The sequence below is a fragment of the Odocoileus virginianus genome, chromosome 15, assembly GCF_023699985.2.
Source record: "Odocoileus virginianus isolate 20LAN1187 ecotype Illinois chromosome 15, Ovbor_1.2, whole genome shotgun sequence".
Lineage (NCBI taxonomy): Eukaryota > Metazoa > Chordata > Mammalia > Artiodactyla > Cervidae > Odocoileus > Odocoileus virginianus.
Window position 1 is genome coordinate 58,647,487 of NC_069688.1, and position 27,591 is coordinate 58,675,077.

Consider the following 27,591-nt stretch of genomic DNA (forward strand, 5'->3'; position numbering starts at 1 on the left):
TTTTTTGGTGAATATTCTCATTGTAAAAATGCTATTGAATGGTTAAAAGGGACTCCTCCTGCCAGAGGAGTCTGGCAGGCTACAGTCCATGTGGTCGCAAAAGAGTTGGACACAACTTGGCAACAACAAGAAATCATCTTCATAACAAACTCATTTTCAATTTAGAAGCAAAGAGAAGCATCCTATCAACTCATTCAGAGATCAAAAGAACAAACAAGAAAGTGCTCAATCAAGTGCACCAAAGGATGTCATACCATATCAACAGGTGTGAAATTAATTTGAAAAAGTTATGATGATAAAAACTGGTACATCATTTCCAAAATCAAGCTAATCAGACATGACATTATCAAGAGAATAAGAATTCATCTAAAAGAACTAGTTGTAGATGTCTCTTCCAAACAATATTTTAAGGTGAATTAATAATTTTTAATAAATTCTTAATAATAAATCTATAAGCACATGGACCGATAAATATTGACTTCTAGTCCATTATGCCAAATAAATAGAAATAGACTTTCAATAAAGACATTCCAGGTGAAATAAATTTAACCAAAAAGACAAAAAAGAAAGAGAGATAGAAAGACTGGGAAATTCAATTTGCCACAGAGAACTTTGTAACACTTCTTTGTCTAACACAAAATGTCTAGAGATTTGTATGAAAATACAGACATTAAGCACACCTAGGTATAAACCAAGACAGAACACATACTTCAATAAATAACCATAGGATTAAATGCTATGTCATCTCCAATAAAGCATTTCAAAGTAACCATCTTGAGAATAGGAAAGGCAGGTTTTAACCTATATTTTAACCTTTAATAATTCTGACAATACTCAAAAAGTACTGTGATATTAAAAGTACTTACACCCAAACATCTTTAAGTTTCAGTGACAGAAATTAACTCAGTGTTCACACAGAAATAAGTAGTTCCATTCAAAATTTATTGAACTGCAAATTCGTTTAAGGGTTATGCTCATTAACTAGAGAATATAGCTCCAGAAACAACCCTGGCAGGTTCCTGAATATATGCCAACATTATTAGATGGTTTATTAGAAGCTGAGAATATGAATTGCCTGTCAAGGTTTCAACAAAAAAAAAAATTTAAATCCCATCATATTTGTCAATAAGTTAGACTTATACAATTGATAATTTCAAAATAAATAAAACCTGAGTTGATTGTGCCCCCTATTTCCACCCACCCTCAGCATATACACATTTACCCCCCTTTCCTGTTAGACCAATGTCAATCAGACTTTAATAAGCGTATGTATTTGAGGATCTCAGTAAGATGCAGTTTCTGATTCAGTAAGCCTGCTACACAGCCTGTGAGGCTACCTTTCTAACAGGCCACAAACGGAGCTGACGCTGCCTCTGAACTGCCCTGTGGGCAGCACAGTGACTCAGTACATAGCGGGAGGCAGAGCTCTGGCCTAATGACTGCGGGTTTATAGACTCAATGCTGTTATAGTTTGGAATCAAACATAAATAACCAACAGTGATCACAAAGTTAAGTCTTAGAAGAAAAGAATGTTTCAGTTAAATGAGAACTTAAAGTATATCAGATTGGCAGTGTTTCTATTTGTCTGACAATTGACACCTTTGATACATTACAATGTAATCAGGACAAAAAATTCTAGTTAACTTTAAAAAATAGTTACTATCGCTTGAGGCTCTCCTAGTTAATTCAAGTTCAGAAAATTCAAGCCAGTACACTGTAAAATCTCTATTAAAAATCTTTAATGGTAAAGTGTCCATATAAATTACTTGTAAACCTGCTCTACACCATGCCATCTCCTCCTCTTTCAACGAATAAATGCTTTTTTTTCTTCTGTCTTATAGCTAAACAGCGTGTAACACCCAGTGCCCCTCCCTTTAAAAACCGAACAAAATTGTCTCCAACCAATGGACCCAACGCAAAAAGGTTGGCTTCTTTAACACACTCATAGGTATACGCATCTATTTCCACAGGATTACCCTTACATGTGATTGGCAGGCTTGAGTTATGGCCCAGGTAACGCCCTTGCTCCTTCAGGAAAGACAGATTGGGATGAGAGCCTATCAACACTACTGCTGCAGAGAGCTTAAATATTTTTTTCAGTCCAGAGATATTCTGAAGAATGCATTTCATGTCTGACTTAAAGGCAAGCACATGGTGCTCAGGAAAACTAGTATAATCAGATAAAAGATTTGAGTCTAAAGAATATGACTGAGTACACATCATATGATAGACTTTATGGTATTCTGGGTAAAGCTTTTTTGGAAGCTGCTTGAAAATTAAATCTGGATCAGTTACTCGTCTGCGAAATACATGAATCACAGGGATATTATTGTTGTAAGCACACAGTACCGCATCGGCTGCAGTAAGCCCAGAACCTACAATTAACACTGGGTCCACTTTGCCACGCAACTTTCCTTTGCTTACAGCAGCTCCAAATTCAGGCATTGAATGAAACACAAAAGGAAAATCTTCCCCTTCGATTTCCAGGCGGCCAGGAGAGTCTAATGTTCCAGTTGCCAGAGCTACATTTTCAGCAAAGAGACAGAAGGGAATATGAGAACCATCTCCTACTCGTTGATAACCCCTGATTTCCCAGTTTCTCTTGGTAAATTTTGACTTCTCTATCTGTAAATGCTGTGTTGAGACATTTCTGCCTTGACCATCATTATTAACTTGATCTCTGTAGAGTCTTGATACAGAGGTAATATAAGTGTTCTCTCTGAAGTTCTTCTGAAGACCCATGACTTTGACATAGTGTTTATAGTAGCGAGCTATTTCCTCTGGCATAACTCGATCCCCTTTTAGGTTCCTATGAAAAGAAAAGGAAAAAAATTCTAAGAGGATAATACTTTTAGTTTCCATGATTACTACTTCTCCATCTAGTCAACTATTATATCTTTTTATTTCTCTGGATTGTGTAAGCTAAGCTAACTCTTACCTAACACTTCACAAAGAAAGTAAGCCTTTCCTTTTCTTTAAAAATGTTAATAAATTAAGGGCTGTCCCTGGTGGTCCAGTGGATAGGAATCCGCCTGCCGATGCAGGGGACGCGGGTTTGATCCCTGGTCCAGGAAGATTCCACATGCCACGGAGCAGTTGAGACCGTGTACCACAACTGCTGAGACCACGCTCCCGAGCCCACGACCCACAACTCCCGAGCCCATGGGCCACACCGCTGAGACCACGCTCCCGAGCCCACGACCCACAACTCCCGAGCCCACGGGCCACACCGCTGAGACCACGCCTCCCGAGCCCACGACCCACAACTCCCGAGCCCACGGGCCACACCGCTGAGACCACGCCTCCCGAGCCCACGACCCACAACTCCCGAGCCCACGGGCCACACCGCTGAGACCACGCCTCCCGAGCCCACGACCCACAACTCCCGAGCCCACGGGCCACACCGCTGAGACCACGCCTCCCGAGCCCACGACCCACAACTCCCGAGCCCACGGGCCACACCGCTGAGACCACGCTCCCGAGCCCACGACCCACAACTCCCAAGCCCACGGGCCACACTGCTGAGACCACGCTCCCGAGCCCACGACCCACAACTCCTGAGCCCACGGGCCACACCGCTGAGACCACGCTCCTGAGCCCACGACCCACAACTCCCGAGCCCACGGGCCACACCGCTGAGACCACGCCTCCCAAGCCCACGGGCCACAACTCCCGAGCCCACGGGCCACACCGCTGAGACCACGCTCCCGAGCCCACGACCCACAACTCCCGAGCCCACGGGCTGCAACTACTGAAGCCTGTGCTCCACAGCAAGAGAAGCTGACGCTCTGCAGCTCAGAGCAGCCCCCCTGCTCACGGCACTAGAGAAAGCCTGTGGGCAGCAAAGACAACCCAGTGCCACCAAAAATAAATTTTTAAAGTGCTAATAATTTATTTTTATCAACAGAGTAAGTCCCATGAGCGTAGAAACTGTAGTTAAGGCATCTTTGTTTCCCCAGTGCCTCGTCTAAGTATCTGTTCAGGTTAGCCGTCTTTGTCAATAAACTTCTGTTAAATAAATGGATTAAAATGTGGTTATCTGAAAATCAGACTATTTTACTCTATCTCACAATTGTAATCTAAATAATTCAGTCTACAGCTATACTATCAGTCTGTGTTCTACACAACGGTAGACTGAATTAGATTATAACCATCGAGATACTACAGGTCTGACTATACATACTTCTTAAAGATAATATTTAGATACACTTTTTAATAAGTTGCTTTTTACTTTCATAATGACCAAAAATAATACAGATCCCTTTTGCTGAACAAAATCATCCTACATTTAAGTAGACAACATTTCTCTCTGTATTTTCCTACTCGTTTATTATTCATTCACCCAGTGGTGTCCGACTCTCTGCAACCCTGTGGACTGCAGCACGCCAGGCCTCCCTGTCCTTCACCATCTCCCGAGGTTTGCCCAAGTTCAAGTCCACTGCATTGGTGATGCCGTCCAGCCATCTCATCCTCTGATGCCCTCTTCTCCTTCTGCCCTCAATCTTTCCCAGCAACAAGGGCTTTTCCAAAGATTTGGCTGTTTGCATCAGGTGACCAAAATACTGGAGCTTTAGCTTCAGCATCAGTCCTTCCAATGAGTAGTCAGGGTTGATTTCCTTTAAGACTGGCTGGCTTGATCTCCTTGCTGTCCAAGGGACTCTCAGGAGTCTTCTCCAGCACCACAGTTCAAACGCATCAATTCTTCAGTGCTCCCCCTTCCTTACGGTCCAGCTCTCACAACCGTATGTGACCACTAGGAAGACCAGAGCCTTTGACCTTATGGACCCTTGTTGGCAGAGTAATGTCTCTGGTTTTCAATACATCATCTAGGTTTGCCATAGCTTTCCTGAAAAGAAGCAATCATCTTCTGATTTCATGGCTGCAGTCACCATCTGCAGTGATTTTAGAGCCCAAGAAGAGGAAATCTGTCATGACTTCCACCTTCTCCCCTTCTGAAGTAATGGGGCCAGATGCTATAATCTGTTTTCATAACACTTAGTTTTAAGCCAGCTTTTTCACTCCTCCTTCACCCTCATCAAGAGACTCTTTAGTTCTTCTTCACTTTCTGCAATTACAGTGGTATCATCTGCATATCCAAGGCTGTTGACGCTTCTCCCGCTTATCTTGATTCCAGCTTGTAACTCATCCAGCCCGGCATTTCTCATGATGTGCTCAGCGTATCGGTTAAACAAACAGGGTGACAGCAGACAGCCCTGTCTTATTCCTTTCTCAATCTTGAACCAATCAGTTGTTCCAAACAGGGTTAACTGTTGCTTCTTGATCTGCATACAGGTTTCTCAGGAGACAGGTAAGATGGTCTGGTACCCCATCTCTTTAAGAACTTTCCACAGTTTGTTATGATCCACACAGTCAAAGACTTCAGCATAGTGGATGAAACAGAGATAAATGTTTTTTCTGGAATTTCCTTGCTTTTTTTTATGATCCAGCAAATGTTGGCAATTCGATCTCTGGTTCTTCTTCTTTTTCTAAACCCAGCTTGGACATCTGGATCCGTTCTTGGTTCACATAATGCTGAAGCCCAGCATGCAAGATTTTAAGTGTAACCTTACTAGCATGACAGATGAGTGCAACTGTCCAGTGGCTGGCACATGCTTTAGCACTGCCCGTTTTGGGAACTGGGATGAGGATTGATCTCTTCCAGCCTGTGGTCACCGCTGGGTCTTCGAGGTTTGCTGACGCATTGAAAGCAACACCTTGACGGCTCTGTCCTTCAGGGTTCTGAATAGCTCTGCTGGAATTCCATGACGTTCTTCCCACTCATAGGAGATCTAGAAATATAATCTTCTCTTTATGGAAAAAAGCACATTAATACCTCTTGTATTTTCCACTTGAACTGTAAAGCAACGGGCATTAGTATCCATAAACACTGCCCCAATTAGAGGGAAGCAGCAGAAAAAACACCAAATCAGGGAGTTCCCTGGTGTCCAGTGGTCAGGACTCTGCACTTTCATTGCCAAGAGCTTGGGTTCAACCCCTGGTTGGAAAACTAAGATCCCACAAGCCACGTGGTGGGGCCAAAAGACAAAACAAAAACTACCAATTCATTTCACACAATTCAGTGGAACTTGTAACTGGAATAAGTAAAAAGTTTAATGACTACAGTAATTAAGAATGTATTAACTCTCAATTTTTACAGAAATTCCTATGTAATAATTATAATTACCTCAATTTTGCAAACTAGGAAATTGATAGCTAATGAAATGATAGCTGTTTTAAGTTATTTGACCAGGGTCACAACATCAGAAGTTACAGAGTCAGAATTCAAACCCTGCAATTAATCTTGAGAGGTCTAAGACTCTTCTCAACACTATGCAAGAGCAGGAACTAAAGCTGATGTTTATCACAAGAGTCATTTTCACATGTTACTTAAACACAGCATGCTCAACTTAAAAGGACGAACACTTCTGGTATAAATCATAAAGCTTCTCCTTGTTTACCTGCATCATAAAGGGAAAAATACGTTGAGCAATTTCACTTTTTTATGAAAATCAAGAATTTATACAATTTGCCTGATTTTGCAATTTTACATTTCAAACTTACACAATAAAACTTCTGTTAAAAAAAAACCCCAAAGTAATATCTGAAAGGTTTAATTTCAATTACCCACGCCGGTCTAAATTTGCTCTCCTTAAATCTTCTCACATTAAGGATAGCTACTGAAGATTAACATGGCTTTTATCTAGCAGGAAGTCAAGCATTTGAACATTACAGCCCCGTTTCAAAGGTTTTGTGTAACTTCCTGTTTTAATTTATTGTTTCTCTGAGCAGTCAGAGGAGATTCTCTGTATTGGTAATTCCTGTCTCTAGGAATGAAAATGGCTTGATAATGATTAGGCTTTTCATAATTTCTTTCTTTCAACTTTGAATTCTTTCTCCCAAATAAATATAAAATAAATTTGTATTCTTTCAAGTTGAGATTTTCATATTTTCTTTTCTCATACGTTACTATTCTCATTAAATATTTACCTCTATAGCTGAGTAGATGATCACATCATGGAATCTATTTTATCCCATCCTAAATTATTCATTATAGTTTTTCTGGTTTTTCTTCAGATTGTATGTGTCTTTTGCCTTTTTAAATTATTCATTATATATACTCTTCTACTCTGAAAATTCAATACTTTAGGTATCTGAGACATGCATTAAATGAAGTGATCCATTTATAAAACTGAGCAACTGCATACTTCAGGAATGTATACATAAGATATGTGTATATGAAGACATACATATTCACTTATAAAAAAGTTATACATCCATTCTTAATAAGTAGACAAGTAAAGGATATGTAGGTGGACAAGAAAATAACTAAACAGAGTGGTTTAAGAGTAGACTGGGATAAAACGGTGGTAACAATCTCTAGACAAGCCCATACCTCTGTGTACTTACTGTTATAAAATGTCCAAACAGAACTAGCTCATAACCACTGCTATCAGGAGGTTTTATTTGAAAGATACAAACATCAGTATTATTCATCTAAGACAGCGTCACAACTATTTTGAAATTTGCTGATAGACTCTTTCCCACTGTATATCAAAATTTTAATAGTTTGATCTTTACCTTCGTTTGCTAGATACCCAGTCTTTAAATTTAAGTCCAGGTAGCTCCATCCAATTTCCAAAGCTGATTGTCAACATTGAGCCTTCCATATTCTATTTGAATAAAAAATGCATAAGCAAAAAACACATTTTATCAGTAGCATGGTCTTTTTTTTTTTTTTTAAACCAAACCCATCTCATTTACTCTAAGTCTGGATAAGGAGAGCTCAAAGAAGTCCTAAATGGTCTGTAAATTACCTCTTGAAATTTATTCCAATTAACTTTCAAATACTTTCAATATTTGGTAGTGACTATACTCCACTCCAGTATTCTTGCCTGGAGAATCCCATGGACGGAGGAGCCTGGTGGGCTACAGTCCACGGGGTCTCAGAGTCGGATACGACTGAGCGACTTCACTTTTCACTTTATACTCCTTTCATATAGTTATACATTTATAAATCAGATTTACATTACCTGATGCCTACACAATGGTGATAGCTTTGGCCTATAAAACATAATTAGATGCAGAATACAGTGTTAGAGGAGCAAATCAGTTACTTTCACACTTTAAACAAAAGGGAAAAAGTTAATTCCTAACACTTTAAGAAACCAGGGAAATAAGCAAGTGGTCCCGTCTGATTAAGAACAGACTCACTGCTGAAGCCAGAGCGGCCTTGATGGAAGGGAGCCCTGCGAGCGTGCCCTACTTCCTTCTCTTTTGCTCAGCACACAGCAAGAAAAGCCCCAGGGCCAAAAGCGCCCTTCCCAACGACCTCTATGGTCTCTTTCAACCATCTCTTTTCAGCTGTGCTTTTTTTTCCTAATCTGAATCCTTCTTTCCCTATTTCTATACAGCCCAGTATTGGGAATGGGAGTCAATATTATTATTATTGGCTAACATTTATAGAGCACTTACTATGTACTATCGCTTATAAAGTCTTACTATTTGTGATAGTACAAAATCACCACAGGAAGACAATGCATAAGGCTGCCACTGCTTTGAAGCAGGCTGGGCCTGATACGAGGATAAGAACCAAGTTTCAGGTATATTTCACGTTACCACTGATTCAAATATGCTTCCAGTAATCAAGGCTTATCCATAGTTTTAACTTTCTGATATGTAAATGGGAGAAAAGAAAAGATGAATTATTGCCTACAGCACATTTTTCTAAGGAGAAAACAAACAAGTACAATAAAAACTTGAGAATTTATAGAAGGTAGCCTAAAACTTTAAAAATGTATCATGGCTGTTTCAATAAATGCAGTTTTATTAAGAATGCTATTTATTAACAAAGCAAACATAAACATGTAAAGCTAAAAGGCATATAGATATTTTGGTAGTTGCGATCCATTACCATAAAGGTAATTAAGATTTTTAAAAGTTAGTGATATATTTCATCTACAAATATTCCACAACAGTTGTTTAATAAATGTAAACCTTCAGTCATATAACACTGCACTAATACAGGAATATCCAACTGAAATTTATACTCAAGATTTGATATTAAATGTTAAAATTCCCATGAAGTCTGTATTTCATAACATAGCAAATATTATTTAACATTTATTTGTACAACAAATGAGTATTTACCATATGCTAGACACTATACTAGCTGCTGCCTGCTAAGGAAACAGGCTGGCTCTTTGTGTTGCTCAGTTTGTGGTTTACCTTCTGCTATGGACTGAACTGTATCATCCCCTAAATCCACGTGCTGAAACCCTAACCCCACATGTGGTAGTATTTGGAGATGGGGCTTTTGGAAGGTAATTAGGGCTAGATGAGGTCATGGGCTGATGCCCTCACAACAGGATTAGTGACTTTACAAGAAGAGTTTACCCTCTCTTTGCCACATGAGGATATGCAAGAGAGCAGCTGCCTGCAGGCGGGAAGGAGAGCCCTCAGCACAGACTGAGTCACTGGCACCACAGTCCTGGACTCTCCAACCGTCAAAGCCTGAGTGTGTTTTTAAGCCACTCACTCTATGGTATTTTTGTTTTAGCAGCCCAAGCAGATAAATACAATTTTTTTTCTTTTACAATACATTTTTTCATTTAAGCTCTTGAAAATATAGGGAAATAATAGGTAGTAGTATGAAATACTGTGTGAGATTTTGTAAACTCTACAATAAGTAAACATTTTTTTTTTACTATGCAAAACATTCTTGAAATATTCTCTATATAATTCTTAGAGAAACACTTATTCTAAGACACTATCACTAATCAAATTTGGCTTGATTTCTACTATCAATTAACTTGGATTTCACTGAACACATTAAAATTCTCAGACAAAGATATGATAATCATCATATATAACATTATAACATAATGTTTCAGAATCAAAATGGTCTTATCAAGATGTCATACAAAATAACTCACACTCACTAAAATGCTAAGAAAAATATACTCACGTGCCAAGCTCCACCAGGTGGACCTTTACCAAGAACTAAGTGAGGGATATAATGATGCTGTTCTAATTTCCAATGCAAAACAGATGGGTAATCATACCCAAAGTCAGCATCTGGATGAAGAAGTGTGTCGAAAAGTACTGCAACTGGATTGGATGATCGGCCCTCAAGGCCCTCAGACAAATACTCTAAGTCCTAAATAAGTTAAAAAAGAAAAAGAAAAAAAGACATAAAGAAAAAAGGCAGATAGAATTTGGAAAAAACAAAAAAACTCCAGCCAACATAATAGAGAAAACCATTACTCTAATCCAGCATTTTACAGACAGTACAACAAAACACTGATGTTCCTTAGAGATCTTAACAGATTCTCAGGTCAAATAAACATGGGAAATGGCTGGTTTCAAAAAGCTAGTCAGATCGTTTTACTACAAAATTTGAAGATGGCTTTAATATAGCAGTATGCCTTAATATATCTACCCTGACACTTTAATAATAAAAAGCAGTATTTCCAAAACTTATCTGAGCATAAAGCACCTACTAAACTCCATCAGGGTATAATTTGGGAAATTCTGCTCTAATTAATTCAAGAAAATAAATGGAAGTTAACTCAGCAAAATATATTTACAAATCTAAAATTAAAATGTTAAAAAGTGTTATTTAAAAGGAAAGGTTTTCAGCTAAGAAATGCAATGCTCATGGAGCAGAAAATTAACTTTGTCTCAGTATAAAAAATTGAAAAGGACTGACATGTAAAAAATAATACCTGATCAACAATGGAAAGATGTCTTGCTTCCTCTAATTTACTATGTAAGATTGTATTTGGATGGATTGCTTCTGATGATAAATACGGTCTGTAGCCTGACAGCATATAAGAAAGGCAGATTCCTGAGGGTCCATTTCCTATTTTTAAAAAAGTGGAGAGGGGTGTATCATTAATCTTAATACGTTCTTTGGCTTTTCCATTCCATAGATGGCTTTTCTCCTCCATCAGTTCTTCCATTCCTAAATTCTTAAAACCAAGTATTCACAAGAGAAGACTTTTACTTTCTCTCCTGTTTTCTTCAGGGAATCTCACCTACTCAAAACTTCAACTCTCTATGCTACTAACCTCAAAATTAGACTTCTAGGCTGACCTCTATCAAAATATATCCCATATTTCCATATGCCACTTCTTCACTCCAGCTGACTGAACAACTAATAACTGTGTTCAAAAGCAAATTCTTGATGTCCTCCATTTTTGGTGCCCTCTCCTTTAAACCTCATTCCTCCTAATATACTTACTAGCAAAATCCTAAGTTAACTAGATTATAGTTCTAAACCTCTTTTGTCACCTATATCCACTCAGCTGTTGTAGCTATTATCACTCATATAGTCTCACTCAGAAGACAAAAATCTCTTCTTGTTCAAGATTCACCCACTCCAAATCATTTCACATTTTACATTCAAATGACTTTTTCTAACACAGTCTTCATTATATTAACCAATCTCTTCTAAAGCCCATCACTGTTTGTTTCTGACTATCTCCACATTCTACTCTCAACTGTCTTCTAAGCCCCACTTCCTAACACCTTCCTTCCTGTATATGTATCTCCTTTACCTAAAACAAAACTGGAAACTGGCTTTTTTTGTGGAACCCTATTAAACTACTTTGATTTCTATAGCTCCTTTAGTCTGGATTGCCACTTCTCTATTATCTCCGTCTACCAAAAATTGAATCCACCTGGGACAACTTTTACCCATCAGAGAAAATTCTGATCCTTGCCTAATATTTTGCCCCAAATAAAAATACTGAGGAAAAGGGCTGATTTCCTTGAATGAAATGAAAGGCAAAACTAAAAAAGTAAAATCATGATAATACCAACAGTACAGAAAAAGCATTTGACAAAATCCAACACCTATTCATGTAAAAACTCTCAATGAGCAACAAAGGGGAACTTAACTTGTTAAAGAGTATCAACCAAAATCCAATGGCTAACATCATACTTAATGATGAGAATTTAGGGTTTTTTTTTTTTTTTTTCCCTATAAGATCAAGGCAAGCATGTCTTTTCTTATCATTCCTACTCAATACATCCCATAAAGTAAGTCCTAGCTAATGCACTAAGACCAGAAAAGGAAATTAAGACCAGAAAGGTACACAGATTGGGAAGGAAGAAACAAAACTGTGTTTGTAAATGTGGTAATTATACAGAAAGTCCAAAAGAATTTACCAAAAAACTCCTGGAAGTAACAAGCTTACAGTAAGGTTGAATGATACAGTCAGTCACGTCAGTTGCTCAGTCGTGTCCAACTCTTTGTGACCGACCCCATGGACTGCAGCACACCAGGCCTCTCTGTCCATCACCAACTCCCAGAGCTTGCTCAAACTCATGTCCATTGAGTGGGTAATGCCATCCAACCATCTCATTCTCTGTCATCCCCTTCTCCTCTTGCCGTCGATCTTTCCCAGCACTGGAGTCTTTTCTAATGAGTCAGCTCTTTGCATCAGGAGGCCAAAGTATTGGAGTTTCAGCTTCAGCATCAGTCTTCCAATGAATAATCAGGGTTGATTTCCTTTAGGATTGACTAGTTTGATTTAGGTCATACCTGAATGGCCTAGTGGTTTTCCCTAAGTTCTTCAAATTAAGTCTGAATTTTGCAATAAGGAGTATATGATCTGAACCAGAGTCAACTCCCAGTCTTATTTTTGCTGAGAGTATAGAGCTTCTCCATCTTTGACTACAAAAAAAATAATCGATCTGATTTTGTACTGACCTTCTGGTGATATAGTCATCTCCTGTGTTGTTGGAAGAGAATGTTTGCTATGATCACCACGTTAGACCTAATATAAAACACTAAATCATAAAACTTTTGGAAGATAACACAGGAGAAAATTTAGGTGACCTTGGGAGTGGTAATGAGTTTTTAGATGTTTAACACCAAAAGCAAGATCTATGAAGGAAAAAACCGATATGCAGTACTTCATTAAAGTTTAAAATTTCTGCTCTGCCAAGTCACTAAGAAATGAAAAGACAAGCCACAGACTGGGAGAAAATACTTACAGAGCACATACGTGATAAAGCATTTGTCTTCCAACAACATAACAGACAACTATACACGTGGACATCACCAGAGTCAATACCGAAATCAGACTGATTATATTCTTTGCAGCCAAAGATAGAGAAGCTCTATACAGTCAGCAAAATCTGTGAGCTGACTGTGGCTGAGATCATAAACTCCTTATTGCCAATTCAGACTTAAATTGAAGAAAGTAGGGAAAACCACTAGGCCATTCAGGTATAACCTATATCAAAGCCCTTATGATTATACAGTGGAAATGACAAATAGATTTAAGGGATTAGATCTGATAGAATGCCTGAAGAACTACGGATGGAGGTTGGTAATCTTGTATAGAGGGTGGTGATCAAACCATCCCCAAGAAAAAGAAATGCAAAAAGGCAAAACTGAGGAGGCCTTACACACAGCTGAGAAACAAAGAGAAGAGAAAGGCAAAGGAGAAAAGGAAAGATATATCCATCTGAAAGCAGAGTTCCAAAGAATGGCAAGTAGAGGTAAGAAATCTTTCCTCAGCGATCAATGCAAAGAGATAGAGGAAAAATGACAGAATGGGGAAGACAAGAAAATTAGAGATACCAAGGGAACATTTCATGCAAAGATGGGCACATAAATGGACAGAAATGGTATGGACATAACAAAATGTATTAAGAAACAAAAGATATTAAGAAGAGGTGACAGGAATACACAGAAGAATTATACAAAAAAGATCTTAATGACCCGGGTGTTACCACACATTATGGTATGATCACTCACCTAGAGCCAGACATCCTGGAGTGGGAAGACAACTGGGCCTTAGGAAGCACTACTACAAACATAGCTAGTGGAAGTGATGGAATTCTAGCTGAGCTATTTCAAATTCTAAAAGATGATGCTGTTGAAGTGCTGCACTCAATATGCCAGCAAATTTGGAAAACCCAGCAGTGGCCACAGGACTGGAAAAGGTCAGTTTTCATTCCAATCCCAAAGAAGAGTAATGCCAGATAATGTTCAAATTACCACAGAATTTTACTCATTTCATATGCTAGCAAGGTAATGCTCAAAATTCTTTAAGCTAGGCTTCAACAGTATGTGAACAGAGAACTTCTGATATACAAGCTGGATTTAGAAAAGGCAGAGAAAAGAGATCAAAATGCCAATATCCGTTGGATCATAAAAAGCAAGGAAATTCCAGAAAAAACACCTACTTCTGCTTTCTTGATTACACTAAAGCCTCTGACTGTGTGGACCACAACAAACTGGAAAATTCTTAAAGCAATGGGAGTACCAGACCACCTAACCTGCCTCCTGTGAAACCTGCATGTAGGTCAAAAGCAACAGTCAGAAGCAGACATGGAACAAAGGACTGCTTCCAAATTGGGAAAGGAGTACATCAAGGCTATCTATTGTCATGCTGCTTATTTAACTTATATGGAAAGTACATCATTCGAAATACCAGGCAGGATGAAGCTCAAATGGGAATTGATACTGCTGGGAGAAATTACCAATAACTTCAGGTATGCAGATGACACCACTAATGGACAAAGCAAAGAGGAACTAAAGGGCCTCCTGAGGAAGGTGAAAGAGGAGAGTAAAAAACCTGGCTTAAAACTCAACATTCAGAAAACGAAGATCATGGCATCTTGGCCCATAACTTCATGGCAAAGAGATTGGGGAAAAATGGAAACAGTTTTGGACTTATTTTCTTGGGCTCCAAAATCACTGTGGAAGTTGACTGCAGCTATGAAATGAAAAGATGGTTGCTCCTTGAAAGAAAAGCTATGACTGACATAGACAGCATATTAAAAAGCAAAGACATAACTTTGCCAAAAAAGGTCCATATAGTCAAAGCTATGGTTTTTCCAGTAGTCATGTATGGACGTGAGAGTTGGACTATAAAGAAAGCTGAATGCCAAAGAACTGATGCTTTCAAACCATGGTGTTGGAGAAGACTCTAGAGAGTTCCTTGGACTGAAAGGAGATCAAACTAGTCAATCCTAAAGGAAATCAACCCTGAATACTCACTGAAAGGACTGATCCTGAAGCTGAAGCTCCAATAACTCTGGCCACCTAATGCAAAAAACTGACTCATTTGAAAAGACCCTGATGCTGGGAAAGATTGAAGGCGGGAGGAGAAGGGGACAACAAAGGATGAGATGGTGGGATGGTATCACTGACTTGATGGACCTGAGTTTGAGTAAACTCTGGGAGTTGATGATGGACAGGGAAGCCTGGCGTGCTGCGGTCCGTGGGGTCACGAAGAGTCAGACACGACTGAGCGACTGAACTGAACTGAGTATCTGAGACAAAGAATTAAAAAGAAGTAACACTCAAAAGACTACACAAAAAGAACACAAACAAGCCTTTCATTGAGAAACATACACACAAGCAGAATGCACCTCAAGTCCCAAAGATTTTCCATTCTTAACGCCAAGAACCTGAGTGTGTTATGTTACAGAGAAAAAGGACTTTGTAAATGTGATTAAAGTAAGGACCATGAGCTGGGGCAGAGTACCCTGGATTATCCAAGTGGGCCCAAACTAATCACCCAAGTCCTTAGAAACAAAGACCCTTTCCCACCTGTGGTGAGGAGGAACCATAACTACGAAAGGTTAAAAGAAAAACAGCAGTGCTAGCTTTGAAGATGTACAAGTGGTTCAGGAGCCAAGGAGTACCAGTGGCCTCCAGAAACTGGAAAAGCAAGGAAACATGCTATCTACCCTAGAGCCTCCAAAAGGAATGCAGCCCAGCTGACACCTTGATTTTAGTCCAGTGAGACCAGTGTTGGACTTCCATCCTATAGAGCAGTCAGATAACACATTTATGTTATAAAAGCCACCAGGTTCGTGGTGATTTGTTATGTTAACAATAGAAAATCAATTACATATATTAAGGAAATTAGCCCATTATGGTGCTAGTGCCAGCAATAATGGCCCTATCATACATGAGGTTAAGTCACTCTTTGGCTAGCTAAGGCAAAACAGGAACAAATTGTTTTGGGGGACATGAAGTGGGTGAGTAGGTACAGATGAAAGGAGTTTTTCCTTTTGTAACCCTGCTATGGCCTAACCAGAAGAAGACAAGCTTCCTTTACCTACTGCAAGATATCCATAGTGGAAAACCAGGTTTGGACACATGGGAAATGGAGCATGACGTTTGGTTTCCAGCATGGGACTGCTGCAGATGCTCTATCAGCTCCCTTACAGGAGAATCTAGTCCAGAACTACCTTGCTTCCCCTCTTTCCTTCATTTATTACATCTCCTGGGGAGAGACGTCCATATGCCAGACAGAGGGCAGAACTTTCCACTGCATTAACTTTGAAACAGGCCATCAAAGAAGCTAAGGATGTTGTATGCCATCAAGGTCCATCATGTCCCGTAATTCTTTCCTTTGGCTTGGCTTCACACCAGATTACTTGTCCACATTAACAAGTCCCTCCAACGGCTCAGCAGGTAAAGAATTTGCCTGCAGTGTAGGAGACGTGGGTTTGATTCGTGGGTCAGAAAGAGCCCCTGGAGAAGGAAATGGCAACCCACTCCAGTCTTCGTGCCTGGAGAATCCCATGGACAGAGAGGAGCCTGGTGGGCTATAGACCATGGGTTGCAAAGAGCTGCTGATGACTGAGTGACTAAACATACAACATACATACTGGGTTTGCCAAAAATTTTGTTCAGGTGTTTTTGCATCATCTTCTGGAAAATTCTGATTGAACTTTTTGGTGAACCTAATACATAACAGGTAATTAAATATATACAATAAAACAAAATCCTAAAATTATATAATTCCGAAGTAATCAAGTTTTGTTAATAGCTTCATTTCTAATATCTTAAATACCTATGTATTGAGGTGGATGGACATGTAATAGTAACAGGTGGTTAAAACACTATGAACCTAATGTAGAGTACTATGACGTTTTTACTGCGCACTGACTACTAACGTGCACAAGTTACTCAACTACTGAGTTTCCCTGACTGTCCGTACTTTAAAATATCAGTGTGCTATAGGGTTGTAAGGCACAATTCAATAATGTGCACAGAAATCCTCTGTACTGGGTTCTAATAACATTTGATTATCGTCACGACCATGACACTGTCATTAAAGTAACATAAATGATAGACTACTGATATTTTAAAATAACAGAGCAATCTCAGCCCTTCAATGAAAAAATGTTTCACTCTAGTACAGAATCTAATGTCAGAGAAACCAATTCCTCTCTCCAAAGACTTGGTTATTGGTTATCAGGCAACCTAAGAATACTTTTCAATACAATCCTAAGGATTTGTGCTATATATAACCATACATTTATAAAAGTAGTTAGGATCATAACTGTAATTTTAAGAGATAAAAGGCAACAAAACTTACCTATTACTACCACAGGCAAAGTCACTGATGAATCTTCAATTAAAGAAGTTTCTTCAACTAATGGCATAGCTTTAACTTTTTGCCCCAAATTATCACCAAAATATTGCACTAACGAATTAAAAATCTCTCCTTCAGTTTCAGTGTCACTGTAGTTTCTTTTAAAAGAAAAACAACAGATATATAGTCAATATAGCCTTTATAAAAATCTGTCTCTACTCAGTTTTCATTTAGGCCACAAAATATGCAATAGTTTCATAAAAGGAGAAAAGGAAATCCTTCCGATTAATGCTTTCAAATTAACTTAGCTACATGTCAATGTACACCACTTTGTCAGAAACCCTAAATACAGTGGTCCCTTGCTATCCAACAGGGGTTGGTTCCAGAACCCCACCCCCAACCCCTGAACACCAAAATCCATGGATCCTTAAGTCCCTTTTATAAAATGGCATATTATTTGCATATATCTACCTACACCCATCCACAGAATCTCAACTGTCTCTAGATTAATTGTATCACCTAATTCAATATAAACGCTATGTATGCAGTTGTCTTCATGCAGCAAATTCAAATTTTGCTTTTTGGAACTTCTTTCCCAAATATTTCCCATCTGCAGTTGGTTGAACCCATGGATGTAGAACCTGTGGATATGGAGGACTGACTATAGCTGCTGTCTCTTTAATGACTTGAAGGCAAGTTTTAAGTAAGAAGCTATTTTTAATGACCAAAGACACAGGATGTATTAGGCATTTTTACATTCTCTGAGAGCTCCTAGGACTGGCATGTGTCTCCTTCACTTTTTTCCCTCATTAATAAAAAGGTGTGTGCATTAGAGGCAGTACATATACATGGGCTTTCCTGATAGCTCAGACAGTAAAGAATCTACTTGCAATGTGGGAGACCCAGGTTTGATCCCTGGGTTGAGAAGATCTCCTAGAAAAGGGAATGGCAATCCACTCTAGTATTCTTGTCTGGAGAATTCCATGGATAAAGGAGCCTGGCGGACTATAGTCCAAGGGGTCACAAAGAATTGGATACGGCTGAACAACTAACACTTCCACTTTTCATGCAGAACAAGCTAGCTACATACAGTATTATAAGGAAAGGTTACTGAACTTACATATTACCAATTGTGTGTTTTGGCTAAAAAATAAGGTTTATACATCTTATTCTCAGAGATACTGAAAAGTGCAAAGATCTTAAATGTTGATTTCCAATCTACCTTCTTTCCCAACTGCCTCTCTAGAAACTACTTTTGGCATTTTGACACGTTCATGCAACAAATGGAGCATCCTCTGAGCACAGTTAGTGTTCTGCATCATATAAAAGATCACTTCAAAATAGAATTCCTAAGTTATTCTTCATTTGTATATAGTCAGAAACAGGCCAATTATCTGAAAATATTAACCTGAGTACTGACTAGTGGGGGAGTGTGGTTATTGCTATTCCCCAAATGACAAACATGGGAATCAATCAGTTATTTCACAAGACTCACTGATCCTAGGGGAGGAAGACAAATGGAAAGAATTAGGCAGACAGCAATAATTTCTTCCTTCCTTTCCCAAACTACCCTCGGAAAGGGCAGAGTTCCCCAGGACACACTGACAGCTTTCCTTACCCCAATAGCTGGACTTCCCTATCCATATGCTGGCCCATTTCGACCCAAGCAGATTTCATTTAATACGGCCACTCCTCACACTGCAAAGCTGCCCCTGGAAGAGGCAACTTAGGTCAACCACCCCTTTCAGACCACTTCATCTCCCACCACTGGTCAGATCCAGATGTACTAGCTGTCTTGCCTTCTGCTTGACAACTTCTGGCTTGACGACTGAACTCAGCATGAGTGAATTACACTTGGGCTTGTCCCTCATGCTTCTCCTAAATGTGTGTCAAGGACAGGTTCCTCAGCTTCCTTTGGAGGCTTCTTTTTTCTTAATATATATACTTTATTGAAGTATTCTTGACTTACAATGTTTCTGGTGCAGTCATTCAGTTTACATATACACATAAATTATTTTTGAGATTATTTTTTATTATAGATTTTATTATAGGTTGTTACGAGATATTCACTATAGTTCCCTGTGCTATACAGTTAACCTTTAGGGCTTTTTGCATATCTATTTCTTTAAAATTAGAACTCTAGCATTCTTAAGTCAAACAAGTGGAATCAAAATATCATGAATTTTTCAGTTAGGCAAAAATTCATGTTTTTAAAAATATATGTATTACATACTATTTAAAAGATTTTCTACTATGCTTGATAAAGGTTTGAGAAAGAACATCAAAAAAAAAGAAGAGATCGAATGGAGAAACTGGAAAACAAACTAAATGAAATCATGGGAGAACTGACTATGAAATACAAAAAGTGAAGCAAACTAGATAAAAGATCATCATATAGTCCAGTAATTTTTAAACAAACCTACTTATCAGAAACATATCTGGGGCTTTGGAGGAAAAAAAAGCAATATCTGGGCATTTGTATTTTTCAAAAAATTCCAAGATAATTCTGATACACATTTGGATTTTAAAAAGTGATTACAGGTTTTCCCATTAAATGGTAGGTTTGATGATATAGAATTCTATCAATTTTCTGTTGACCAATCATGATATGATGTTATTGAGTAATAGTTACATAATCACAATAGTAAAAGATATTAATCAGTTTTCACAATCAATAGGGAGACAAAGAGTTGCAAAGACAAAACAGGAACATGATTAACATAACAATATAAAATAATTACATACAATTTGGGGGATCAAAGAAAAGATATACCAATCTGAGTGGAGAGTTTCAAAGAATAACAAGGAGAGATAAGAAAGCCTTCTTAAGGGAACAATGCAAAGAAATAGACAAAAACAACAGAATGGGAAAGACTAGAGATCTCTTCAGGAAAATCAGGGCTACCAAGGGGACATTTCATGCAAAGATAGGAACAATAAAGGACAGAAATGGTATGAACCCGACAGAAGCAGAAGGTATTAAGAAGAGGTGGCAGGAATACACAAAAGAACTAAACAAAAAAGCTCTCAGTGACCACGACAAGCACGATAGTGTGGTCACTTACCTAGAGCCAGAAATCCTGGAGTGGGCAGTCAAGTGGGCCTTAGGAAGCGTTATTACAACAAAGCTAGTGGAGGTGACGGAAATCCAGCTGAGTTATTTAAAATCCTAAAAGATGATGCTGTTAAAGTGCTGCACTCAATATGTCAGCAAACTTAAAAAATTCAGCAGTGGTCACAGGACTGGAAAAGGTCAGTTTTCATTCCAATCCCAAAGAAGGGCAATGCTAAAGAATGTTCAAACTACTGCACAATTGCACTCATTTCACATGTTAGAAAGGTAATGCTCAAAACCCTTCAAGCTAGGCTTCAACAGTATGTGAACCGAGAACTTTCAGATGTACAAGCTGGATTTAGAAAAGGCAGGGGAACCAGAGATCAAATTGCCAACAATCAAGGGATCGTAGAAAAAGCGAGTGAATTTCAAAACATCTACTTCTGTTTCATTGACTGTGCTAAAAGCCTTTGACTGTGGATCACAACAAACTGTGGTAAATTTTTAAAGAAATGGGAATACCAAACCACCTTACTTGTCTCCTGAGAAATCTGTATGCAGGTCAAGAAGCAACAGTTAGAATTGGACATGGAACAACAAACCAGTTCAAAATAGGGAAAGGAGTACTTCAAGGCTGTCTATTGTCATCCTGCTTATTTAACTTACATGCAGAATACATCATGTGAAATGCTAGGCTGGATGAATCACAAGCTGGAATGAGGAGTGCTGGGAGAAATATCAATAACTTCAAATATGCAGATGACATCACCTCAATGGCAGAATTGAAGAGGAACTTAAGAGCATCTTGATGAAGGTGAAAGAGCAGAGTGAAAAAGCTGGCTTAAAACTCAACATTCAAAAAATGAAGATCAGGACACCTGGTCTCACCATTTCATGGCAAAGAGATGAGGAAAAAATGGAAACACTGACAGAATTTATTTTCTTAGGTTCCAAAATCACTCTGGATGGTGACTGCAGCCATGAAATTCAAAGACATTTGCTGCTTGGAAGAAAAGCTATAACAAACCTAGACAGCATGTTAAAAAGCAGAAACATCATTTTGCCTACAAAGGTCTGTATAATCAAAGCTATGGTTTTCTTCCAGTAGTCATGTACAGATGTAAAAGCTGGACCATAAAGAAGGCTGAGCATCAAAGAACTGATGATTTTGAATTGTGGTGCTGGAGAAGACTTTTGAGAGTCCCCTGATCAAGGGGATCAAGCAAGATCAAACCAGTCAATCTAAAAGAAATGAACCCTGAATATTCATTGGATGGACTGATGCAGAAGCTCAAACTCCAATACTGTGGCCACCTGATGTCAAGAGCTGACTTACTGGAAAAGACCCTGATGCTGGGCAAGATTGAGGGCAGGGGGAAAAGGAGGTGAAAAAGGATGAGATGGTTGGAATGACACATGAGTTTGAACAAACTCCAGGAGATAGTGAAGGACAGGGAAGCTTGGTTTGCTGCATTCCATGGGGTTGCAAAGAGTTGGACACAACTCAGCGACTGAACTGAAATAGAGGGAACTTGGAAATAAATTTTTTAAAGACCATTCATGAAATATAATTCACAAATATCAACGAATTTCACCCTTTTATTTATTTTTTGCCAAGTCATACAGCATGTGGCTCGTAGTTCCCTAACAGGGATGGAACTTGTGCCCTCTGTATTAAATGCACATTCTTAACCAATGGACCACCAGCAAAGTCCAAAATTCACTCTTTTAAAGTGTACAATTCAGGGTTCTAAGTGTAGTCACAGGTTTTGCAACCATTACCAACAACTCCAATGAAACTTTCCCATCCCAGAAGTATGCACTGCACTCTTTAGCACTCAGTCCTCACTCTCCTCCCCACAGCCACTGGCAGCCGCTAATCTACTGCCTGACTGCACGTGCCTACGCCAGAAATTTCAAGCAAATGGAACCCCTCATCCATTATGTGACCTTTTATATCTGGGTTCTTCCATTTAGCATGACTGCAAGGTTCACCCATGTTGTAGGATGTATTGGTACTTCATTCCTTTCTAGGCCTAAATAATATTCCACTGTTATAACACATTTTGTTAATTCATTCATGAGCTGATGAGTATCTGGATGATTTCTACTTTTTAGCTATTACAAATATGCTATGAACATTTGTGTATTAATCTTTATATGAACATATGTTATTTCTCTCAGGTATGTTCTTAGAAGTGCATGCAATGGCTGGCCCCTATGTTTAACGTCTTGAAGAATCGGCAAAGTGTTTCTCAAGTGTGTAACATACTCCCATCAGTGATATGCAGGTTCCAACTTTTCCACATCCTCACCAGCATGTGATTTTTTGTGTTTTTTATTTTAGCTATCTTGGTAGCCATAAAGTAGCATGTCAGTGCAGTTTTGATTAACATTTCTCAACGACAACTGATGTTAAGCATCTTTTCATGTGCATATTGGCCATTCTTTGTTCTTCAGAGAGTAATTCTAATCACTTGCCCACTGTCCAACTGGGCTGTTGTTTTTACTGTTGAGTTTTCAATACTGTTTTATTTATCCTGTACATATGATTTGTAAATATTTTCTCCCATTTCATGGGTTGTCTTTTCACTTTCTTTATATTATCTTTGGAATCACAAGTTTTAATTTTTGATCAAGTCTATTTTTTTGTTGTTGTTGCTGTACTTTTGGTGTCATATCTAAGAAAGCTCTGCCTAATCTCACAAACCTGTTCTCTTCTATGAGTTTTATAGTTTTGATTTTTAAATTTATGTCTTTCATCTATTTTAATTTTTTCACATGGTATGAGGCAGCAGTCCACTTCATCCTTCTGCATGTGGGTATTCATTTGTCCTGGCACCATCTGTTGAAGACACTGTTATTTCCATTTGTCTTGGGATCCCACAGAAGTCAATTTAACACAAATGACGGGAATTATTTCTGGACTCTCAGTTCTATTCTACTGATCTATGTTTACCTTTACGCCTGCATCATACTATCTTGATTACTGCTTCTTTGTAGTAACTTGTGAAATTAGGAAGTAGAATCCTTCAACATTGTTCTTTTCTCAAGAATGTCTTGGCTATTCTGGGTTCCCTGCAATTCCATGTGAGCTTTAGAGTCTTTCCATCAATTTCCAGGAAGAAAAAAAAAAAGGTAGCTAGGAGTTTGACAGGATTACATTGAATTTGTATATAAATTCAAGGAATACTGTCATCTTAAGAACACTAAGCTTTTCAACCCATGAACATAGGATTCCTTATCATTTATTTAAGCCTTTCATTCTTCTCAGTGATGTTTTCTAACTTTCAGTGTACAAGTTTCACATTTCTTCTGCTAATTTCTAAATATTTCAATCTCTTTGATGCTAGTATAAACTGGATAGTCTTGTTAATTTCATTGTCAGATTGCTCACTGTTAACATATAGAAATATGACTAATTATTGTATGTTGATCTTGGATTCTGTAATATCACTGAATTCATTTATTAGGTCTAGTAGGTTTTATGTGTGTGTGGGGGGGGGGGGGCCTCAAGCAATTTGATATTAGCCTCTCCCAAGACTCAAGTAGCGTATGTGGAGCCAAAGTTTTAACTTCTCTTAATTCTCCACTGAGTACAGGTGATTTGTTCTGATTTTCCACCACTGGTAATAAGTTTAACCTTTGTGTACATAATCCATAATATTGGTATAAACTATTTGTAATAAACTTTCATGGTGCTTAGTATATACTGGTTTAACACAGGCATGAAAAACTAAATCAAGAGATGAAATGAAAATAAGGTTCACTGAATTTACATAAAGCAACAGTGAAAGAAAGGCCTATTAGTAGGTATACTTTGTAAAAAATTCAGAATCTAAACTACAAATTTAGTATTTCTGAACATATTTTACAGTATATGCATATCATATCACGGTCTAAGAACAGTGAAAATTTCCACTTTAGATATCCAACTTGCTGACTGTTCGTTCTGTTTAAAACAAATACTTGAGTAATAAAAATATCTACTTTTCCTTTACTCAGGGCAATAAATTATAAAACGTAATTAAATTTTAGGAAACAGTAAAGAACAGCACTTTATCCACATGCAAAAATAGTTACCCTATTGGTAGGCATCAAATTAGATGACTATTTGAAATTTAAGATGGTTTTACATGCCTTCCATGTTTTGTTTTTGAAACAGTATGATCCAAAGTCTCAAAACAAATTAAAAGGATGGCACAGGTATAATGTTTGAATAACAAGATTCTCACATCTAGCAATACTCTTCTAAATGATCATTCAAACTAAAATGAAACACTTTACTACCTGAGTTTAATCTTTGGAAGCATAAGCTTAGATTGTTACCAAATTGATACTACCATAAGAAAAACTGCTAAGTGTTAGTCACTCAGTTGTGTCCAACTCTTTGCAACCCCACAGAATGTAGCTCACCAAGCTCCTCTGTTCAGAATTCTCCAAGCAAAAATACTAGAATGGGTAGCCATTCCTTTTTCAAGGGCATCTTTCCCAACCAGGGATCAAACCCAGAGTCTCCGGCATCGCAGGGAGAATCTTTACCATCTGAGCCACTAGAGAAGCCCAAAAGAAGGTTTTAAAGTCACAAATGCAGCTACTCTTTATCTTCCAGAACAGTAAGTACGGGAAGTTTTCTTTTTTTTGTTTGTTTTTTTTTTTTTCCCATTTATTTTTATTAGTTGGAGGCTAATCACTTTACATCATTACAGTAGTTTTTGTCATACATTGAAATGAATTAGCCATGGATTTACATGTATTCCCCATCCCGGTCCCCCCTCCCACCTCCCTCTCTACCCGATCCCTCTGGGTCTTCCCAGTGCACCAGGCCCGAGCACTTGTCTCATGTACCCAACCTGGGCTGGTGATCTGTTTCACCCTAGATAATATACATGTTTCAATGCTGTTCTCTTGAAACATCCCACCCTCTCCTTCTCCCAGAGTCCACAAGTCTGTTCTATACATCCAAAAGTTAGGAGACAACTTTCTCACAGTCCTTATCCTTCCAGATAAAAGACCAGATCCAAAATGTAGACGTTATCACAATTGGTTTTAAAATGCATTCCTAATGAAATTGCTCCCTGCAAAAAATAGTAAATTATAAACCTTTTCATAAGAAAATGTTTTAAATATTAAATATTTTCTTTTAAAAAATTTTATATAAGAGAGCTGTTTATGCAATAAAAATATGGCTTATTAACCACAATTTTTATCCTTTGGCTAGCAGGCTTGTTTTCTTTTATCTCTCAAGATCAAACTACAGCAAATACCTTGTTTTCATCTCCTCCTCCAAATTTCCGTACAAACAGGTAAGCATATGATATCCACTACCTAGAGTTAGTTGAATGGCTATGAATCCCACGCCATGTCCTCAGGATTCAACTGTATTAAAAGGTGTCAAAAGGTTTTTGGACAGTGCCTTCTAAAGGGCATATTATTTTCTCAAGCGCTTCAGTCTAACAAGTTTTCACTAGGAGAACTTGTTTTCTAGAGTTCTCCAAAGGGTATCTGATACTCTCAAATCACTGTTAGGTAGGTAACAAATTTGCCTAGCATTTAAAATTCAGCAGTTTATTACATAAAATAATTTCTAATATCCAGAATTTAGAGACTCCTCCAAAACTCACTGAGAAGGTGGGCAAACCTGGATTACCGCGCTATTACAACAGGAATTTTGAGTTTTCTCTGTGCCTAACACTCAACTTTTCCAATTTGGTGAAGCCTCTGGACCTCTTCTTTGAATATTACTATTAAACACATAATAGGATTTTCAAGGAAACTAAAAAGTAAACTTGGAACATGTCTTTATGTACCCCTCCACTATATTAAATAACCAGTATAATCTTGAAGAAATAAACAGTATCTCTAGGTATCTCTAACAACCAGTGTGGCATGAAAACATCTGTGATTTCTACTGACGACCAAGTCACAAATACTACTGTGACTTACTGCTTATGTTCACAATTGAAGAACATAGATTTTGGTTAAAGTTGAGTGAAAATGGCTAGTACCATTCTTTACATCCAAGTTCATCATCCATTAAAGTCTATATATGCACGCCAATTAACTCGATCAGAATCTCATATTTTACAAAAGAGGTTTTGCTTATCATCATCCTAGCACATTTGCAGTATATATAAAGCACAGCATTTTATGAAAGTCTTCGTTAAGTTTAACTTGTCTTCACGACAAGGTTAAAACTAGTTTCAAGTTGTTTTTGGTCTTTCTGTAACTCAATGAGACGCTGGCCAATTGGGCTAGACCTCGTGCATTCACTTTCATTTTAAAACGTATCATCTGTATCAACCCTAAAAACGGTCCCCATAATGTAGGTCAAGAGTCGTTTCACATGTTTCAAATTTCTACGATATGCCTGGCTTACAAGGACTAATGTCTTAAAAGTCAGAAACCTATTTGTACCCAGAGCATCACATTTTAAACATAAGTCCCTGCCTTCCTTCAACCCAATAACTTAGGTTATCAAAATGCTTTTACAGTAAAAAAAAAAAAAAATGTTTAAGATGTCGGGGGCGGGCGGTACCTCAGAAGCCTTCACTAAAACTTTGCTCTCTCGTTAAGTCTCGGTTCGCAGTGGCCGCCCGGCTCGGGGCCGCGCCGTCCTGTGACCAGCACGGCCCAGGGCGAGGAGGAGGGGACGCCGGAGCGGCCTGAGGAGCCGAGGCGGGGGCCGCGGCCGAGCGGGGCGGCCTCGGCGTCCCCCTCTGAGTCGTCCCGGGTCCCCGCCCGCGCGGCCCGGCCCGGCGGCTCCCCGCCCGCCCCCGCCCGAGAAGTCACCTGAAATGAGCGGCCAGGGAACAGCGGCAGCACCACACGGGCATGGGTGGCGGAGCCCCGGGCGCCCGAGCGCGGCCGCCTCCCGCGGCGGAGTGGCCAGGTCGGGGCGCCCGCCGTGTCGCGGGGGTCCTCGGGGCGCCCCGCACCTCGCCGTGGTCGCGGCCGCCTGAAGCTGCGGCGCGGCGGCGGCGGCCGAGCTCTGAGGCGGCCGGGCTCTGAGCGGCGGCGGCCCGGGGCCCGCCTCAGGGGAGCCGCTTCCGCTCCCGGCCCGCGACCGGCCGAGGTCTCGGGGCGCCGCTGTGGGGGGCGGGACGCGGGGGCGGGCGCGCGGAGACGGCGGCGGAGGCCGGCGGGCTCCTCCTCGCAGGTGCGGCGGCGGCCGAGGCCCGC

At 39.2% G+C, this 27,591-nt stretch overlaps 1 protein-coding gene across 2 annotated transcripts; it reads right to left on the reverse strand.

Moving 5' to 3' along the window:
- Positions 1 to 921: 921 nt before the first annotated feature.
- OSGIN2 (oxidative stress induced growth inhibitor family member 2) lies at positions 922 to 27,337 on the reverse strand. 2 transcript variants are annotated; one of them, XM_070477426.1, is made up of 6 exons: positions 27,202 to 27,337; positions 17,358 to 17,512; positions 10,725 to 10,861; positions 9,965 to 10,156; positions 7,579 to 7,670; positions 922 to 2,809 (listed from the first exon to the last, which is right to left on the reverse strand). In XM_070477426.1, the coding sequence occupies exons 1-6, from the start codon at positions 27,243 to 27,245 to the stop codon at positions 1,780 to 1,782; spliced, it is 1,650 nt and encodes a 549-aa protein (XP_070333527.1). In that variant the 5' UTR covers positions 27,246 to 27,337; the 3' UTR covers positions 922 to 1,779. The 2 variants fall into 2 exon arrangements, with proteins under 2 accessions (XP_070333527.1, XP_020725681.1); XM_020870022.2 differs by lacking the exons at positions 17,358 to 17,512; positions 27,202 to 27,337 and adding an exon at positions 11,376 to 11,556.
- Positions 27,338 to 27,591: the final 254 nt, after the last annotated feature.

Bases quoted from the DNA above. Each gene is read 5' to 3' on its own strand.
- OSGIN2 (XM_070477426.1), bottom strand. From the start codon at position 27,245: ATGCCCGTGTGGTGCTGCCGCTGTTCCCTGGCCGCTCATTTCAG. The intron at 17,513-27,201 runs GTGACTTCTCGG...TTCTTTTAAAAG, and splicing joins TCCCTGGCCGCTCATTTCAG to AAACTACAGTGACACTGAAA. The intron at 2,810-7,578 runs GTAAAGATCAAA...TTCTTTTCATAG, and splicing joins TGGGTATCTAGCAAACGAAG to GAACCTAAAAGGGGATCGAG.